Consider the following 17,781-nt stretch of genomic DNA (forward strand, 5'->3'; position numbering starts at 1 on the left):
TGTCACTGCCACTGGGGTCTCCCTGCCTTCAGGGCTCCAAGCAGACAGAGGAGGGAAATGCACCTATGGATTCAAACCATGGGTCACATGGATCTCTCCGTGTGAGGGGAAACGTGGATTCCCACCGCCGCTTCTGACTCATCGGTACAGACGAGTACAGATCTGCACAGATCTGCTGATCCAGAATCTCCCTCCGACAGGGACAAGGCTAGCTCCGCCCACTGACCACCCATCGTCTGTAGCATGTTTTCTTTCCGTGTGACCCGGAGTTCAGTGGTCAGGCATAGTTGCTGTTCTTCAGCCTCATGGTTTCAGTCAAGACACTTTTCCAGAGTTTCCAGGTCAAGCCCTGTCTCTGCAGCGCCCTTCAGCAAGGTCACCTCACATTCGCAGCAATGGCTAGGTCGCTTTGTCACCATCTGGGGTGCTCCATCATCCTGGTTGACATTTTTAAAAATTGCATAATGCTCACTCTTTATGCCAGGAAGGGCCATGGGCTTTGGTGAGTACACTGCACCACAGCCCAGGCTCCCGAGTCATACAGAACAACGACATCATCTAAAAGTTCACCGGGGCTTCCCCTTTGCAAGCACACACTGCTCACGCCCAGTCCCCAGCACACCGTGATGCATTGTTCATCCCCAGAGTTTTCATAAATGAATGAAATCTTGAAACATGTGGCCTTTTTCTATCTTCGTAGCGTAATTCAGTTAGAATTCCTCCATATTGTGTGACTCAATAGCTCAGTCCCTGTGATCATGAAATCGTATTCAGTTGCAGTCCAGTGTTTACTCACCCTCCTGTTGAAGGATATTTTTATTGTTTCCAGGTTTTGATGACTATGCAATAAACACTGGTTCACAGGCTTTTGTGTCAATATAATATTTTAAAGATTTATTTGAAAGGCAGAGTTACAGAGAGGCAGAGAGAGAGAGAGAGAGAGAGAGAGAGAGAGAGAGAGAGGTCTTCCATCTGCTGGTTCATTTCCCAAATGGCCACAACAGCCGGAGCTGCACCAATCCAAAGCTAGCAGCCAGAAGCTAGGAGCCAGAGCCCAGGAGCCAGGAGCCAGGAGCCAGGAGCCAGGAGCTTCTTCAGGGTCTCCCAAGCGGGTGCAGGGGCCTAAGGATTTGGGTCATCTTCCCAGGCCATAGCAGAGAGCTGGATCCGAAGTGGAGCAGCTGAAACTTGAACCAGTGCCCATAGGGGATGCTGGCACTGTAGGCAGTGGCTTTACCTGCTATACTACAGCGCTGGTCCCACGTTTAACATTTAAAAAAAAAAATTTTTAAATTAAAATTTTTTTAATTTAAATTAATTTTTTTAAAAAAGACTTATTTATTTATCTATTTTGAAAGTCAGAGTTACGGGGCAGGGCGTGAGGAGAATCTTCAATCCACTGGTTCACTCCCCAAATGTCCACAAAAGCTTGGGCTGGGCCAGGCCAAAGTCAGGAGCCAGGAGCTTCATCTGGGTCTCCCACGTGGATGCAGCGGCCCAAGGACTTGGGCCATCTTCTGCTCCTTTCCCAGGCACCGTAGCAGGGAGCTGGATTGGAAGTGGAGCAGCCAGGACTGGAACAGGTACCTATATGCGGTGCCAGTGCTGCAGGCAGCAGTCCAACCCACTTCGCCATTTGTCTTTTAGTTCTCTCACTAAATCTTTTTCACAGAGCAAATAGTTCACTTTTGATCAAGTCAGATTTACCCAGTTTTCTTTCATAGATCTTGCTTTTGAAAGTCTAAAAACTCATGGCATCAAAGGTCACGCAGATTTCCTGTTTTCTTCCAGAAGTTCTACAGTTAGACTTGATCCATTTTGAGTTGACCTCTGAGCAAGGTGTGGAGTCTTTTTGGCAGATAGACATCCAGCTGTACAGCACTAATTGCTGAAAAGACTGTCTTCTTTCCATTGAATACCACGGCACTTTTGTTTACAATCGGTTGATGTGCTGGGGTCCACTCGTGGAGTGTTTCGCTCCTTTCTAGGGATCATACTTCCCAGGCACCGGGAGGTGGCCTTCTCACCACTGAGGGTCGCGGCTTGCCGGCCTCCTACTTACATTGGTTTTCCTTCCCTTGTTCCCATTCTCTCAGCTCTTCCTGCAATATTCCACAGAACTTACTAGAACTTGGAATTATTATTATTTTTTTTGACAGGTAGAGTTAGTGAGAGAGAGACAGAGAGAAAGGTCTTCCTTTGCCATTGGTTCACCCCACAATGGCCGCTGCAGCCAGTGCGCTGTGGCCGGTGCACCGCGCTGACCCAAAGCCAGGAGCCAGGTGCTTCTCCTGGTCTCCCATGCAGGTGCAGGGCCCAAGCACTTGGGCCATCCTCCACTGCACTCCCGGGCCATAGCAGAGAGCTAGACTGGAAGAGGAGCAACCGGGACAGAATCTGGCACCCCAACCGGGACTAGAACCCGGTGTGCCGGCGCGGCAGGCAGAGGATTAGCCTAGTGAGCCACGGCGCCGGCCTGGAATTATCTTCTTAAACACAGTAGGCTCACAAAGTGAGATGGCTATGCCCTCAGTGTGTGGGATGGCGTGGTGGGATAACATAACAGTAATCTTTTTAAGATATTCATTCACTTTTGCTGTAAAGATCATTATAAAACTTGGCTTCCTCGGCGGCTTCTAAATGCGCAGTTCGGTGGTGTTCGGTGGGCTCACCCAGCATCAAGCTGACCTCCGCCACAGCTGCACCCTGCAGGACTGAGCCCGCGTCCACCAGCTCAGCCTCTAGAAACCGCCACTCTGCTTCGAAACCACAATTAAGAATCTTCATACTTTAGGCACAGCACACAGTGAAATCACAGTATCATACAACACCTGTGCTTTTGTGGCTCAGTTCTCGTTTTCGCTTTTACACTGAATTATTTTACCTAAGTGTGCGGCTGGTAACGGTGGAGGCCTTAGGCAGGCCTTCCACTATTCCAGCTTGGGTCACTCACCCCCTCGTTTCTGTATACTGATCTTGTATCTTGAAGACTTGTTTCTGAACTTTAATAACTTTTGTGCGGGAGTATTTGGTGTATTCCACATGCAAGGTCAGGTTATCTGAGCAGAAACAGTCGGCTTTCACTCCTTCCCAAGCCGGATGCCTTTTCTGTCTCTTACCTATCGCCCGCTGGAGCCTTCGGTGCAGTGGGGCCGCAGTGGCAGGTGCACACTTCTGTGTCTGCTTCCCCCCGGGCTCTCATTGTGAGGACGACGGGGCTGTGGCGGTGCTGCAGACGTCCTCCACCCTAGTTTGGGAGTGCTTTCTCAGGAAGGTGTTTGGATGCTATCAAACGCTTTTTCTTTGTTGAGTTGATGACACATGCTTTCCCCCTTCTGAAAAGTCTTATTTTAAAATGTTTCTATTAACATGCAGTGCTTGCACTTTTTTGTGGCACTTAGTGCAACATTTCAATACCTTTACATAATGTGAACCTATCACACCAGGCACCCAGACTCTCCGCGGGGGGGATGGAAGGGCGCCGGTCTCGCTGCTGCTGTAGGGACCTGCGGTGCGGGCGCCTCTCTCACCTCTCTCCCTGGACACGCACCGGCCAGAGCGGCAGGCAGTCACGAGGCAGGTGTTTCCAGTGTCTTGAGGAACTCGCACGCGGAACGGTCTGAATCGTGGGCTCCCGCCGGGGCCCCCAGCCGCTCCTCCACCTCGACAGAGGCTGGCGTTCCCTGCGCTCCTTCGCGGGCAGGGCGCGCGCACGTACACTGCACCAGAGCTCTCTTCGAGGCCCTGGGGCGAGGCCCTGGGGCGAGGCCTCCCTCCCCGGGTCGCTGCGGCAAAGCCTCCAGGCCCCCTTAGACGCTCACGGAGAACGCGCATTCCTCTGTGGGCCTTGGTCGCTGGCCGCGCCCCGCGCGCCGGCGTGGGCGTGGGGGCCGAGCTGCCGGGGCTCGGGTGACGTCGGCGTCCGAGATTTTGATGGGCATCGCCCATAGCCCGCGAGGCCCCCGGGGTCCAGGGCCCGGCACGCACCCGGGCTCCGCACGTCCAAAACCTGCTTCTGCGTGGCTCCGGGGCGGCTCAGGGCGCGGGACCCGCGAGGCGCAGGGTGCGGCCAGGCAGGGGCGGGTACGGCCGAGCCCCGCCCCGAGCCCGCCCCCGCCGGCCGCGCGGAGCACGTGGGCCGGTGGGCGGTGCTGCGCCACCGATTTATTCCGGTGTTGCGGGGCGGGAGCAGCGCCCGCGCCCGCGCCCGGCAGCATGCAGGATCTCCGTCCGTGGGCCGCGCTGTGCGGCGCGCTGCTGTGCGCCTCGGGAGTGCTGGCCGCCTCGGGTGAGTCCGCGCCGCCTCTGTGCGGGGAGCCCCTCGGTGCCGGAGCCGCCTGCCTCCGTGCGGGGAGCCGCGGGGCTTGGCGCTGCGTCTGCGCCCGGGCGTCGGGGCGGCCGTGGACGCGGGACACGGGCGGCATCCCCGCCGCCCACAGGACGTGGCTGGCACGTGACACAGGAATGCGCTGCGTGGCCTCTTTCCCGTCCGTGCGGCGAGGCCGTCCGGCCGCGCGCTCCCTGCAGCCTCCGAGCTCAGGGCCCCGCCCTGCTGGCTGCGGAAACTTCCCGCACTTTGCGCACCCCCGCTTGTCCGCTTGCACTGGGGTCGGGGAGGCCCGGCCGGCGGGGCGGGGCTGGGAAGAGGGCCGCCTCCTGGGCCCCGGGCCGCGGCCTTGGCCGGCTGCCGCGTCCGGCCGATCCTCCTCCCCCGCCTGGAGCCCTGAGGACAGCTGGGCCCCAGCGGGCTGGTCCTGGGATGCCCCACCCCGATGGAGCCCTGGGAAACGGGGACTGTCGGGGTACCCCTGGCCCCTCGTTTTCCATAGAAGCGGAATTGACAGAAGCGGGAAGTCTGCTGCTGGGCCTGGCCTCGCGTCCTTGCACTTCTATGACCCGGGGCTGGAGCTGAGACCTTCAGGGTGCCCCGGGCTCCCACTCGGGTCCCTTCCACTCCTTCCCGCCCTCCCAGCCGGAGCCTCCAGGGACATACCGGGGCCGGTCTCCCGGGCTGGCGGGTGCGGGGTGGCCCGGCTTTTGTAGAAATGCGGGCGCAGGCGGGGTCAGGGGAGGACTTTCCCTCCCCTCTCCCTCGCCCCCCCCCCCCGCCCCGTTTCCTTTGGAAGCAGTAAAGCAGAAGAGGGTCGGTGCTGGGACCGGAGACCAGGCCTCTGGCCACTGCAGAGCCCCTGACCACACAGTGCCTGTCGCCTGCCAGCTTGGGGGATGGATTAACCGGCTATTTAGAGCCACTGACCACAGCCCTCAGGAGCAGCCTTAAGCTCCCCAGGCCCCGCTAAGGCGGGGCTCCAGGGCTGGTTCCCTTTGGTGGTGACCATGGCCTGGCCCTGGGCCTCTCTGGGGCCTTGGGAGCCTGGGGTGGAGCACTGAAGGCAGGAAAATGATTTCTCAAGTTGTACCTGAAATGATGGGCTTGGGTGTGGGGTCTGGGGCAGCTCTTTGGGGTTTCGGAGGTCAGCTGGAGGAGCCTCCTGGGCCTGGCAGCCCCAGTGGGCTGGGAACAGGCTGAGTGCAGAGCCCAACTCCAAGGGAAGCCGCCGGGATGTGGGGATGGGTGCAGGATTTGAGGCCGCTGGGAGCCGGGTATAGTCCTTCAGATGCAAACCCAAGTGCCCTTGACCACAGCCTGCACCTGCTCCTCCTGTATTCTCCTTTGTAGCTGGCTGTGCACTTCTGCCCCCCAGGCCTCCAGCACAGCTGCCTGCCGCCTCTTCATGGTGTACCCCGTGTACCTCAGGTCCAGTCTGGGACACCCCTGTGCCTGGGGGACCTGTCTGCAGCTCCAGACACGCCCCTTCACCTCCTTTCCAGAATTGGACTGGGCTTCCCACCCCCCACCGCACACCTGGATTCTCTGTGTATTCTCCAGGCTGCACAGTGCCGGGGAAGCTTGTCTCTCTTTTTTTTTTAAGGTTTATTTTAATTATCTGGAAGAAAGTTACAGAGAGAGGTAGAGACAGAGAGAGAGGTCTTCCACCTGCTGGTTCACTCCCCAGATGGCCGCAATGGCCAGAGCTGTGCCGATCCAAAGCCAGGAGCTTCTTCCTGGTCTTCCACATGGGTGCAGGAGCCCAAGGACTTGGGCCATCTACTGTTGCTTTCCCAGGCCATAGCAGAGAGCTGGATCAGAAGTGGAGCAGCCAGGACTTGAACTGGCGCCCATATGGGATGCCAGTGCTTCAGGCCAGGGCTTTATAACCCACTGTGCCACAGCGCCGGCCCCAGAAGCTTTTCTCGTTTTAGGGGCTCCCATACTGACTCCTGACTCCCCATCCAGCCAGTGTCCTGCAGTAGGCTCCTGCTTTTTCAGAGTGCTGTGCTGCCTTTCAGATGAGCTCAGACGGTCCCTCCCCTGTGAAACGCCCACCTCCAGGGTTGCTCAGTGCTGGCCTGTACCTCTTGTCACCTGTCAGCTTCCCACCCCTTTCCCAGTAGTTCTGGGCTCCGTGGGGTCCTGAGGCAGGGCTGCTCTTGCAGGTGACTTCTGTGACTCCAGCCAGTGCCTCAACGGTGGAACCTGCTTGATGGGCCAGGATGCTGCCCCCTTCTTCTGCCTCTGCCCTGAAGGTTTCACTGGCCTCGTGTGCAACGAGACGGAGGAAGGTACCTGCCCTGGGCTGTGCCCGCTGCTCTTGACCCCCAGCCTCCAGCTTCCTCTCATGGGCAGCAGTCCCCAGTTTTTCACCTGGGTTGCCCCGAGTCACCTACTCGTGACTGGCCCAGGCTCCATTTGGCAGGTTGGGGGAGGGCACAGATGGCAGAGAGAGTGGGCTGAGTCGGGGGAAGGGTTCTTTTGGGCTGGGCCCATCTGTTGCCTCCTGTGTCTGCAGCTCCTTCCTGATCACCTGTCCATCTTGTCTGTCTCCGTGTCGCCAGGTCCCTGTTCCCCAAATCCCTGCTACAACAATGCTGAATGCCAGGTGGTTGGTGACGCTCACCGAGGGGATGTCTTCACCCACTATATCTGCGAGTGCCCTCAGGGCTACATGGGCACCCACTGTGAAACCAGTGAGTATGGGGTGGGGGTGTGGCCATGTGCCGGCCTCCCCTGTGTCAAGGCTGCCTCTGGGGACACTGAGCAAGGGATGGAGCCTCTTCAGGCAGGGGGCAGAGGTCCTGTCGTCCCTTCCCAGGCTTCGTTCCATCCGCATCTCTCTCATGGGACTGCGGGGGAAGGAAGGGCTTGGTGACCCTAGAGGTCGTGGGAGTGCTCTTTTCTGAGTTCCATCAACCAGGCACAGCATCAGGGTTAGGCCTGGGGACTTTTCTGCTAGGAGTTGTTAATCTCTCGGGGCCCGAGAGCTCAGTGAGTCAGGCTGACCTCAGGGCCCGTGACTGACCCGTGGCTTCCTCGCAACTGCAGAGGGCTTCGTGATGGTGGAGGAAGAGGCCCAGGCAGCCAAGGCCATGCTCGCTCATGTACGGTCAGAGGCCTGGAGGGTGCCGGGGCACTGACCTGCCTGACCTGTTTGGGTGTTTACTCAGTGGCCCTTGGTGGGTGCCCAGAAGACCTTGCCAGCAGTGATTCTCCGTGCCGCCCCCATCCTGGCCCAGCTGGAGCCCCTCTGTCCTCTCCCCAGCCCTACTAGGGCTTTTCCTGTGCTGCCTGCGGCATGGAGATGGGTGTGGGGCCCCAGGTTTCTTCAGGTCAGTGGCTCTGTCGCTGAGCACCGTGGGTAGGGGCAGGTGGCTTCGTACCCTCCTTGGAGTAGATACAGGGAATGCCTCTGAGATGTGCTGACCGCCAGGAAGGGGCAGGGAGGGCTGGGACCAGCGAGCGGGAGCTGGGCCCTGGGAGGGACAGCCTTTCACTTTGGAAGAGGCAGCACCCAGGGCCCATGCCGTGGTTGCAGGGCTGAGGCTATGAGTGTAGGGGTTGTGGGGGTGGAGGCTAAGGCAGACAGAGCCCAGGGTGGGGCCAGCTGAGCCCACTAATTACTGAGTGAATCTGAGGTAGCCGTGGGTGTGTCACAGTTGGAATTGCGTGCCTAGTCTCCCAGCTTCTTGGCCTGGGGTCTGCCCCAGGATGGACAGACAGGGCAGCGCCTGGAGCAGAACATAGGGGGTGACCACACATTCAGGGGGACAGCTCTCCTTGTTCATTCTGTTTGTTTCCGTGGAGTCAGGAGGGACCCCAGCAGCCCCAGGAGTACACACTGCGGTCCCTCAGGGTAGCATGTGAGGAGAGTTGGAGAGGCAGAGCTGGAGTTGCACCTGGGTTGGCCACGGCTTGCTCTGTGCCTCCCTGCTCTTCCTATGAGAAGGGGATGGTGCTGAGCTCAGCTGGAGCCTGGGGTGTTGGAGAGAGACTGGGTGTATCCCTGGGTTCTGCGTGGCAGCTGGAAAGCCCAGGTATACACCGTGAGTGTCCCTAGAATGAGAGAGGCTGCTGGGTCAGGACCCACAGGTGGAAGAGGCAAAGGGGTGTGAGGAAAAGTGAAATGGCATTCACACCCATTGCATGTGTGTGTGGCCTTGTGTGTTGTTTACATTCACACCATCGCATGTGTGTTCACGTTCACACTTATCGCATATGTGTGGCCTGTGTGTTGTACACGTTCACACCCATCGCACATGTGTGTGGCCTTGTGTGTTGTGTACGTTCACACGCATCCCGTGTTTGTTGTGCATGTTCACATGCATCACGTGTGTGGCCTTGTGTGTTGTGTATGTTCACGCATATCACGTGTGTGTTGTCATATTCACACCCATCATGTGTGTGTGACCTTGTGTGTTCTACACACACTGCTCACGCTGTTCGAGGGACGCCCCCTTTTCCCCAAAGCCCTTCTTGACAGTCCTCCCCCGTATGCCTGCACAGCTGCTGGGTGCCCTATGAGAGCGACGTTGCCTACCGGCACGTCCCTCGATGGTCCCTGCTCCGTATGAGGTTCTGAGTGCTGTCCTGCTGTCCTCTCCTCTGGTCCTCACTGGACCCTGGGACCCGCTTGCATGGCTACCTGACTGCCGTCTCCCTCCGCTCAGGGTGCGCCAAGCCACTGGGCATGGAGGGTGGCGCCATCGCTGACTCCCAGCTCTCTGCTTCATCGGTGCACTTGGGCTTCCTGGGTTTGCAGCGCTGGGCCCCGGAGCTGGCCCGGCTTCACCAGACTGGCATTGTCAACGCCTGGACAGCCAGCAACTACGATAGGAAGCCCTGGATCCAGGTACGATGAGGAATCCCCAAGGTGGGGTGATGGGAGAGGCGCCGTGTTGGGGGTCGCTGTGGCAGGGCGAACACTGGGGCCTCTGCAGCATGGTCCACACGGGTGAGGTCTCTGAGTGGAGGGAGCAGGCCCCAGGCTGTGGGGGGCTGTCTGCACTGGATAAGGCCTCTCTGGCCGCCTGAGCACCAGGTGGAGAGCCTGAGGGCTCTCTTCCTTTGTTCTGCCTGGGCTGTCCCTCCCCTGGGTGGGAGGAGAGAAGAGGTGGAAGGGAGCCAGGAGATGAGGGTGCTGTCTTCCCTGCCTCTGGCCCAGGTGAATCTGCTGCGGAAGATGTGGGTGACAGGTGTTGTGACACAAGGTGCCAGCCGCGCGGGCAGCGCTGAGTACGTGAAGACCTTAAAGGTGGCCTACAGCTTAGATGGGCGCAAGTTCCAGTTCATCCAGGAAGCGGACGGGTCTGGAGACAAGGTGGGGCTTGTTGGGGGCCCTTCCTTGGGCAGGGTACCTTGGGTGAGTCAGATGAGGCACGTCTCCAGGTGCATCTTGTTCCCAGAAATCAGCAGACGCAGGTAGTACTAGTTCCACTTAGGCACAAGCGTGTGGGAGACCCTGTGGGGTGGTCATGACACTGGAGCCCTCAGGGCCACGTGGAGTTGTGCAGGTTGTATCCTGCTCAAGGATAGCATCACTAAGTGGGCACCACTCACAAGGCAAACATTGCATGCTGTGGGCCAGGATGGTCAGAATGAAGGCCCCTGTGGGTCAGTGTTGGTGCTTAGGCCCCAGGGTGGGGCAAGAAGGGTGTGAGAAGCAGCAGCTGTGTTGAACGCCGTGTACTGGCCAACCAGACTGCTGCTGTGTGAGGCCTCTTGGCTCTGCTGAGTCCTTGCCTGCTCAGCTCACCTCTGCCCTGCAGACACAGGAAGGGGACTGCCACACCGACCTCTCCTCCTGGCCTGTCCCTTCCCTCCCAGGTGTTTGCCGGCAACGTGGACAACAGTGGACTGAAGACCAACCTGTTCGAGTCCCCTCTGGAGGCACAGTATGTGAGGCTGTACCCTGTGACCTGCCACCGGGGCTGCACCCTCCGCATGGAGCTCCTGGGCTGTGAGCTGAATGGTGAGTGCAGGCGTGGCAGCTGCTCCTAGGAGATGGCCCTGCTCCCTTGCTTCTCAGCCTGCTTGAACCAGGTGGGCCAGCAGGCCGTCCCAGGGACCTGGGCTCAGACAGGAAGCACCCTGCTTAGGTGTTCCCAGCCCGCCACCCCATGGCTCTGGGCAGTGGTTGGCAGAGAGAAAAGGCATCACGTCAGCTTGCAGAGTACTTTCACTAGTTCTGGGTGGCTTCTTCAAGTTCTAGAACACCCAGCGTTGCTGCCGTTTTGCAGCTCTACGAGGGAAGGGGATTTGTTTTGTTCCCTGATGTAGTCCCAGTGCTCAAAATACTTGATGAGTGATGAAGTGAGACTCAGATATTTATTAGGGTATTCAAACTTGTTCCAGGTCTCTGGGCTGTCTAGTGTTTCCCCTGCCAAACCTCCTGTGGTCTGCACTTGGGGGAAGTGTGGGGGCTTCTAGGTCTGTGGATTTTAAGCTCGTGCTTCCTGCTTTTGGGGGGAGAGATGGGGGTCCCCGAACAGGAAAGCTTTACCCAGAGCCGGGAAAACTCCCCATTGCAGACTCCACTGGCCGTCTTGTCTCAGCGTTTTCCTTGTGGGCGTCTGGGTAGTTCCCTGTCTCTGTAGATACAGTGTCCCCTGCTGGCCACTGGGGGAACTTACAGCTTACTGGCCAGAGCTGTGGACTACCTTTCTTGTCTTACCAAAGACCAGTCCTGTTACACACCCCTCTCTCCTTACATGACACCCCTTCCTGTTACACACCCCTCTCTCCTTATGTGGCACCCCTTCCTGTTACCTTCAGAGACCACCCTAAAACCACTCAGAGTTGAGCTCTCTGCCTGCCTCTTTTTGATTTTTAAGGACTTATTTATTTATTTGAAAGGCAGAGTTACAGAGAGGCAGAGGCAGAGAGAGAGAGAGACTGGCCCAAAGTTAGGAGCTTCTTCCTGGTCTCCCATGTGGGGTAGGGGTCCAAGCACTTGGGCCGTCTTCAGCTGCTTTCCCAGGTGCATCAGCAGGGAGCTGGATGGGAAGTGGAGCAGCCAAGACTCAAAGCCATGCCTACATGGGATGCCGGTGCTGCAGGCGGTGGCTTTGCCCGAGCTTAAGTTGGTGTTCTTCCTCTCCCAGAGTCCTGCCTCTGAGCCTTGTCCTGGAAGTGGGGAGTAAAAGACTTTGTTTTTGCTAAAAGGGAATTTAAGCAGCTGATTGGGGACAGAGCCAGGCCTGTGCCCTACCGGGAGGCCTCTCAGCACTGCTGCCTTAGCCTTGGGCTGGGAGGAGCCTCTAACGGAGCCTCAGAGCTGGCTGGTCCGCCCTCAGGGCCCAGCCTGACCCTTTTGCTGACAGGCATTCCTGCCAACTAAAGGGCATGTTGAGTGTGTGAGGCCGAGGTATGGGCGGTCACAGGCATGCACAGGGGAACTGGTGCCCTGTGCACGGTCGCCTCTTCGCAGGCAGGAACTGTGTCCTTGGAAAGTGTGTGAAGTCTTTGACTCTGTAAACTTCTGTTAAGACATTTTATTAAGTGGCTCAGTACCTGGCTCTTGGGAACAGTAAGGTGAGACCCTCGACCTTACAGAGCTGTTCCGGTCAGATGGCCATGAGCACCCTGAGGGCGGCTGGGTGGTGACGCGATGCAGGTGTTGGGTGAGGGACTTGAGAGGACACCAGGTGAGGACCTGGCATGGATGTGGCCCTTAGAGAGTGAGGGGCAGTGCCCCGTGGGCCAGCAGTGTTAGCGTCACACCCTGGGCCTGCTGGACTACACCAGATGTGGACCCAGTCACAGCGAGAAGGGCCTCCCTCCTTCACGGAGTGACGGAGCTGAGAGTCCTGGTGTTGTCTAGAACCTTTTCAGCTGCTCTTTCCTGGAAGGCTGATTTCCTGGGGAGGCCCAGAGCGGGGGCCTGACCTGCTGGGGGCTGGTGGTCTCTGTGCGGGCCCAGTCTGAGTGAACGGCTAGGATTGTTGCCATCGGCAAGGCTGCCCAACTTTGCCTGCCTCAGGACTTCCCTGTTCTTTAGCCAAGAGCTGGGCCATCCCCCTGCCCGAGGCCTTTCTTCATGGGCTAAGGTGGGGTTCCCTTGGTACTCAGCCATCACAAGGTGAGAGTGTGATTGGCAGGCAGTTGGTGACGGGGGAGGCTTAGCACCGCGTGATCTCTGGTCTGTTCCCAGATGGACCTGTGGCTCTGCAGGACCCTGCCCCTCCCCTCAGCTCTTCCTGTTCCTCCTCCTCCTCCTCTTTTTCACTTTAAAAACTCTTTCACTTGAAAAATAGAGTGACAGGGAGGGAGGAGGGAGAGACAGAAAGACATCTCCCATTCACTGGTTCACTCCCCGGGAACTCCATCTGAGTCTCCTACGTGGGTTCAGGGCCCAAGCACTCGGGCCATCCTCTGCTGCTTTCCCAGGCCGTCAGCAGGGAGCTGTGGCACTCCACTGTGAGGTGCCATAGTGCTGGTCCATGAAACGGGGTTCTGCCAGGGGTGGAGGACACCCCCATTCTTTTTTTTGTTTGTTTTTTGACAGGCAGAGTGGACAGTGGGAGAGAGAGACAGAGAGAAAGGTCTTCCTTTGCCATTGGTTCACCCCACAATGGCCACTGCGGCTGGCGCGCTGCAGCTGGCGCACCGCGCTGATCCGAAGCCGGGAGCCAGGTGCTTCTCCTGGTCTCCCATGGGATGCAGGGCCCAAGCACTTGGGCCATCCTCCACTGCACTCCCGGGCCACAGCAGAGAGCTGGCCTGGGAGAGGGGCAATCAGGACAGAATCCGGCGCCCCGACCGGGACTAGAACCCGGTGTGCCAGCGCCGCAAGGCGGAGGATTAGCCTGTTGAGCCACAGCGCCGGCCAACACCCCCATTCTTTACGAGTGTTATCTCCTGCCTGTGCCTGGCTGTCCTGGCCACCTGCAGGCGCAGATGCCAGCACAGTAGCTTGCACATTGCTGGGAGTGTGGATCAGCCTGAGAACAAAGGCCGGCTTCTTGGGCCCTCGGACCCGTGGGACGGTACCTGGAACTCATCTGCTGAGTGTGCGAGGCTCTCTGGTAGGGCTGCTGCAGAAAAGTCCCCAAAAGGCATGGGGTCTCGGGCTCCTGGAGGCAGGAGTGTTGTCCTCACTGCCAGGTGGGCCTTCCTGGGTCCTGGGGGATGAGTGGATGGTGGAGCTGCTGTCCAGGGTGTGTATGTGTGTGTGTGTGTGTAGGGTGGTGGTAGTGGGGTTTGGACACACTGCTAATGGCTCTTGGCCTCAGTTTTTCCATCTGTAGAATGGGGTTCCTAAATGCCATTTCTACTTCATTCTGGATCTTTTTGTAGCAGATTTAATGACCAAAGGAGCACTGAATACAGAGGTGGTTGTTCTGGACAGCAATCCCCGAACTCAGAGGTGTGGCTGGCAGCTGCACCAGGGGTAGTGCAGGGGCGCTGAATCCAGAGCAGGGAGGGGACTGCCTCAGTGAAGGGGTCAGGGCAGGCTCCTTGGAGCAGGTCAGGCCTGGAAGAGGTTGGAGGTGGTGGAGAAGTTGGAGAAGGGAGAAGGGTGGTCCTGGGTGGTCTGTGAGGGGCAGGTTGGGGTGGGGATGGGAGCAGAGACCAGCTGGGCAGGGCAGGCTGCAAGCAGGACAGGCAGTGAGAAGGTGGATCAGCTGGTTCTGATCGGGCCTGTGGAGTTTTCCCCTCCATGGCCTCGTGTCTACACCCTGGGATCACAGTGCTGGCCTTCTTTGCCAGCAGGATGCTCGGAACCCCTGGGCCTAAAGGACAACACTATCCCCGACAAGCAGATCACGGCCTCCAGCAGCTACAAGACCTGGGGCCTGCGTGCCTTTGGCTGGTATCCCTTCTATGGGCGACTGGACAAGCAGGGCAAGTTCAACGCCTGGACGGCCCAGAGTAACGACGCCTCTGAGTGGCTGCAGGTGGGTCAGGCCCTACCGGGCTGCAGGGCCAGGTCAGCCAGATCTTTGACTTTGCCCAGCCCAGACTTCTCCCCAGAAGAGTTTCTGAAAAGCGTGGTTTCTTGTATTTGAACCTTTCCCTTTCTTCCACCTTTCTCCAGGTGGAGAAAGGGTGTGCGAGGCCCCCGTTGGCTGCCCCAGTGGATGAGGCTCTGCCTGTGGGCAGCAGAGCAGGAGGGAGGATGGAGACCCCACCCAGGCTCCTGGGGACCTCTCCATGTGGGCATGGGTGTGGGAAGGCCTTGGGCTTTGTGGAAATGGGTAAACAGAGTCTTTCTGATGGGGCAGCTATCCTGGCAGGTGAGGACTAGCCTGGGCAGGTGAGTGCTAGTCTGGGCAGGTGAGTGCTAGTCTGGGGCAGGTGAGGACTAGCCTGGGACAGGTGAGGACCAACCTTGGGCAGGTGACCACTAGTCTGGGACAGGTGAGCACTAGCCTGGCAGGTGAGGACTAACCTGGGCAGGTGAAGACTAGCCTGGGGCAGGTGAGCGCAAGCCTGGGACAGGTGAGTGCTAGCCTGGGGCAGGTAAGCACAAGCCTGGGGCAGGTGAGGACCAACCTTGGGCAGGTGACCACTAGTCTGGGACAGGTGAGTACTAGCCTGGCAGGTGAGCACTAACCTGGGGCTTGCCAGCTGAGAGGCTATGTGGGCTTTGCAGCCTGGGGCTTGGACCACCTCCAGGCATGGCTGACCAGTCCTCCAGGCTGGTTGGGGGTGGGGCAGGAGGTGTGTCTTGCAGGCCCCAAGAGAAGTTGCCAGCCTTGGGACTCTATTGGGGCTGCTGGGAGGTTGTGGGTGGCCCAGCTATGGCCCCTGCTGTCCTGTCCCTGTTCCTGTCACACCCCACATAGGCCTGTGCCTGGGGCCGGGACCTGGGCTCTGGGCCTGGGATCTGAAACGGTGAAGTGCCCAATGCTGGGTGGCATCACTTCGGTCCCTATTACAGCAGAAACTGTAAACTGAAACAGCTTGGCCACATGAAGTGGCTTTCCCACAGCATGGGGTTGTGCCCCAGCGCATCTGTCATCTGTCCACCAGACTGTGCCCCAGCACGTCTGTCTGTCTACCTGACTGTGCCCAGTGTGTCTGTCATCTGTCCACCTGACTGTGCTCTAGTGCATCTGTCTGTCCACCTGACTGTGCCCCAGCACATCTGTCTGTCCACCTGACAGTGCCCCAGTGCATCTGTCTGTCCACCTGACTGTGCCCAGTGTGTCTGTAATCTGTCCACCTGACAGTGCCCCAGTGCATCTGTCTGTCCACCTGACAGTGCCCCAGTGCATCTGTCTGTCCACCTGACTGTGCCCCAGCGTGTCTGTCTGTCCACCTGACTGTGCCCCAGCGTGTCTGTCTGTCTACCTGACTGTGCCCCAGCGTGTCTGTCATCTGTCCACCTGACTGCCCCAGCACGTCTGTCTGTCCACCTGACTGTGCCCCAGCGTGTCTGTCTGTCTACCTGACTGTGCCCCAGCGTGTCTGTCATCTGTCCACCTGACTGTGCCCCAGCGCGTCTGTCTGTCCACCTGACTGTGCCCCAGTGCTTCTCTCTGTCCACCTGACTGTGCCCCAGCGTGTCTGTCTGTCCACCTGACTGTGCCCCAGTGCTTCTCTCTGTCCACCTGACTGTGCCCCAGCGTGTCTGTCTGTCTACCTGACTGTGCCCCAGCGTGTCTGTCATCTGTCCACCTGACTGTGCCCCAGCGTGTCGGTCATCTGTCCACCTGACTGTGCCCCAGCGTGTCTGTCTGTCCACCTGACTGTGCCCCAGTGCTTCTCTCTGTCCACCTGACTGTGCCCCAGCGTGTCTGTCTGTCCACCTGACTGTGCCTAGTGTGTCTGTCATCTGTCCACCTGACAGTGCCCCAGTGTTTCTCTCTGTCCACCTGACTGTGCCCCAGCGCGTCTGTCTGTCCACCTGACTGTGCCCCAGTGCGTCTGTCTGTCCACCTGACTGTGCCCTAGTGTGTCTGTCTGTCCACCTGACTGTGCCCCAGTGCTTCTGTCTGTCCACCTGACTGTGCCCCAGCGTGTCTGTCTGTCCACCTGACTGTGCCCAGTGTGTCTGTCATCTGTCCACCTGACAGTGCCTCAGTGTTTCTCTCTGTCCACCTGACTGTGCCCCAGTGCGTCTGTCTGTCCACCTGACTGTGCCCTAGTGTGTCTGTCTGTCCACCTGACTGTGCCCCAGCACATCTGTCTGTCCACCTGACTGTGCCCTAGTGTGTCTGTCTGTCCACCTGACTGTACCCCAGCGCGTCTGTCTGTCCACCTGACTGTGCCCTAGTGTGTCTGTCTGTCCACCTGACTGTGCCCTAGCGCGTCTGCCTGTCCACCTGACTGCCCCGTGGCTCTCCTGCAGGTCGACCTGGGTTCCCAGAAGCGGGTGACGGGCGTCATCACCCAGGGGGCTCGGGACTTTGGCCACATCCAGTATGTGGCAGCCTACAAGGTGGCCCACAGCAACGATGGCCGGAACTGGACCGAGTACAAGGAGCAGGGGGCCGCGGACAGCAAGGTATGTGTGTGTTCAGCTGTCTTCCCCTATGCCACCTGGGCCCGGGAGGGAGGGCTGCCAGCCCTGGGGTCCTGCTAATGCTACTCCCTCTGTCTCCAGGTTTTCCCTGGCAACCTGGACAACTACTCGCACAAGAAGAATGTGTTTGAGACGCCCGTGCTAGCTCGCTTTGTGCGCATCCTGCCCGTGGCGTGGCACAACCGCATCACTCTGCGCCTGGAGCTGCTGGGCTGCTAGTGGGGGCCCGGTCAGGGGGGCTCCTGCCCGGCTGTAGTGTAGCCCCAGAGGGGGTCCCACCAGACGCTCCTCTCTCCTCCTCACCCTCCATCCAGCTCCTGGGGGGCCCGGCCAGGGGGCCTCCTGCCTGGCTGTAGTACAGCCCCAGAGGGGATCCCAGCAGACACCCCTCTCTCCTCCTCACCCTCAGCTCCCTGGGGGCCTGGGGGGGGGGGGGGGGCTCCTGCCCCGGCTCCCTATAGGGGGTGCCACCAGACACTCCTCTTTCCTCCTCACCCTCAGCTCCTGGGGGCCCTGGCCAGGGGGGCTCCTGCCGTGGGCTGTAGTACAGCCTCAGAGAGGGTCCAACCAGACGCTCCTCTCTTCTCTTCACCCTAAGCTCCCAATGCTCTGGCGCCCGGCCCCCCTACCATCCCGATTTCTCAGGCATCACTCGGGGCTGGAGTCAGGGTGGGTGCCTGCTGCCAGGCCCTGGCTGACACTGAAGAGCCCCTGGCTGCTTTTCCCATACACCACATCCTCACATCCACCTAGCCCTGGAACCTTTGCTCCTATTTCCCTGGAGACCGCTACTGACCCTTGTCCTGGACCTGGAGGTTTGCGGAAGGGAGGGGGCTGGCCGGGCGGGTGTGGTGCCACTCTGCTGTCCTCACTGCACAGCACACAGGCAGCTTCCAGATACATTTGTGTTCTTCACTGGGACTCGCTGTGGTCTGTACTGCTCCAGCCAGTGCTGCGGGGCCCCTGCAGCGCC

At 59.0% G+C, this 17,781-nt stretch overlaps 1 protein-coding gene across 2 annotated transcripts; it reads left to right on the forward strand.

Annotated features, from left to right (window-relative positions):
• The first annotated feature begins 4,182 nt into the window (after positions 1 to 4,182).
• On the forward strand, positions 4,183 to 17,723 carry MFGE8 (milk fat globule EGF and factor V/VIII domain containing). 2 transcript variants are annotated; one of them, XM_062204902.1, is made up of 9 exons: positions 4,183 to 4,288; positions 6,499 to 6,624; positions 6,898 to 7,029; positions 9,007 to 9,188; positions 9,501 to 9,656; positions 10,163 to 10,307; positions 14,048 to 14,235; positions 16,635 to 16,790; positions 16,890 to 17,723. In XM_062204902.1, exons 1-9 carry the CDS (start codon positions 4,216 to 4,218, stop codon positions 17,025 to 17,027), a joined length of 1,296 nt encoding a protein of 431 aa, XP_062060886.1. In that variant the 5' UTR covers positions 4,183 to 4,215; the 3' UTR covers positions 17,028 to 17,723. The 2 variants fall into 2 exon arrangements, with proteins under 2 accessions (XP_062060886.1, XP_062060887.1); XM_062204903.1 differs by having other exon boundaries at positions 14,051 to 14,235.
• The last annotated feature ends 58 nt before the right edge of the window (positions 17,724 to 17,781 follow it).

The sequence above is a fragment of the Lepus europaeus genome, chromosome 11 (assembly GCF_033115175.1).
Source record: "Lepus europaeus isolate LE1 chromosome 11, mLepTim1.pri, whole genome shotgun sequence".
Lineage (NCBI taxonomy): Eukaryota > Metazoa > Chordata > Mammalia > Lagomorpha > Leporidae > Lepus > Lepus europaeus.

Coding starts and splice junctions, on each gene's coding strand:
- MFGE8 (XM_062204902.1), top strand. CDS start 4,216: ATGCAGGATCTCCGTCCGTGGGCCGCGCTGTGCGGCGCGCTGCTGTGC. Junction 6,625..6,897: donor GTGCAACGAGACGGAGGAAG/GTACCTGCCCTG, acceptor CCGTGTCGCCAG/GTCCCTGTTCCCCAAATCCC. Junction 9,189..9,500: donor ATAGGAAGCCCTGGATCCAG/GTACGATGAGGA, acceptor CCTCTGGCCCAG/GTGAATCTGCTGCGGAAGAT.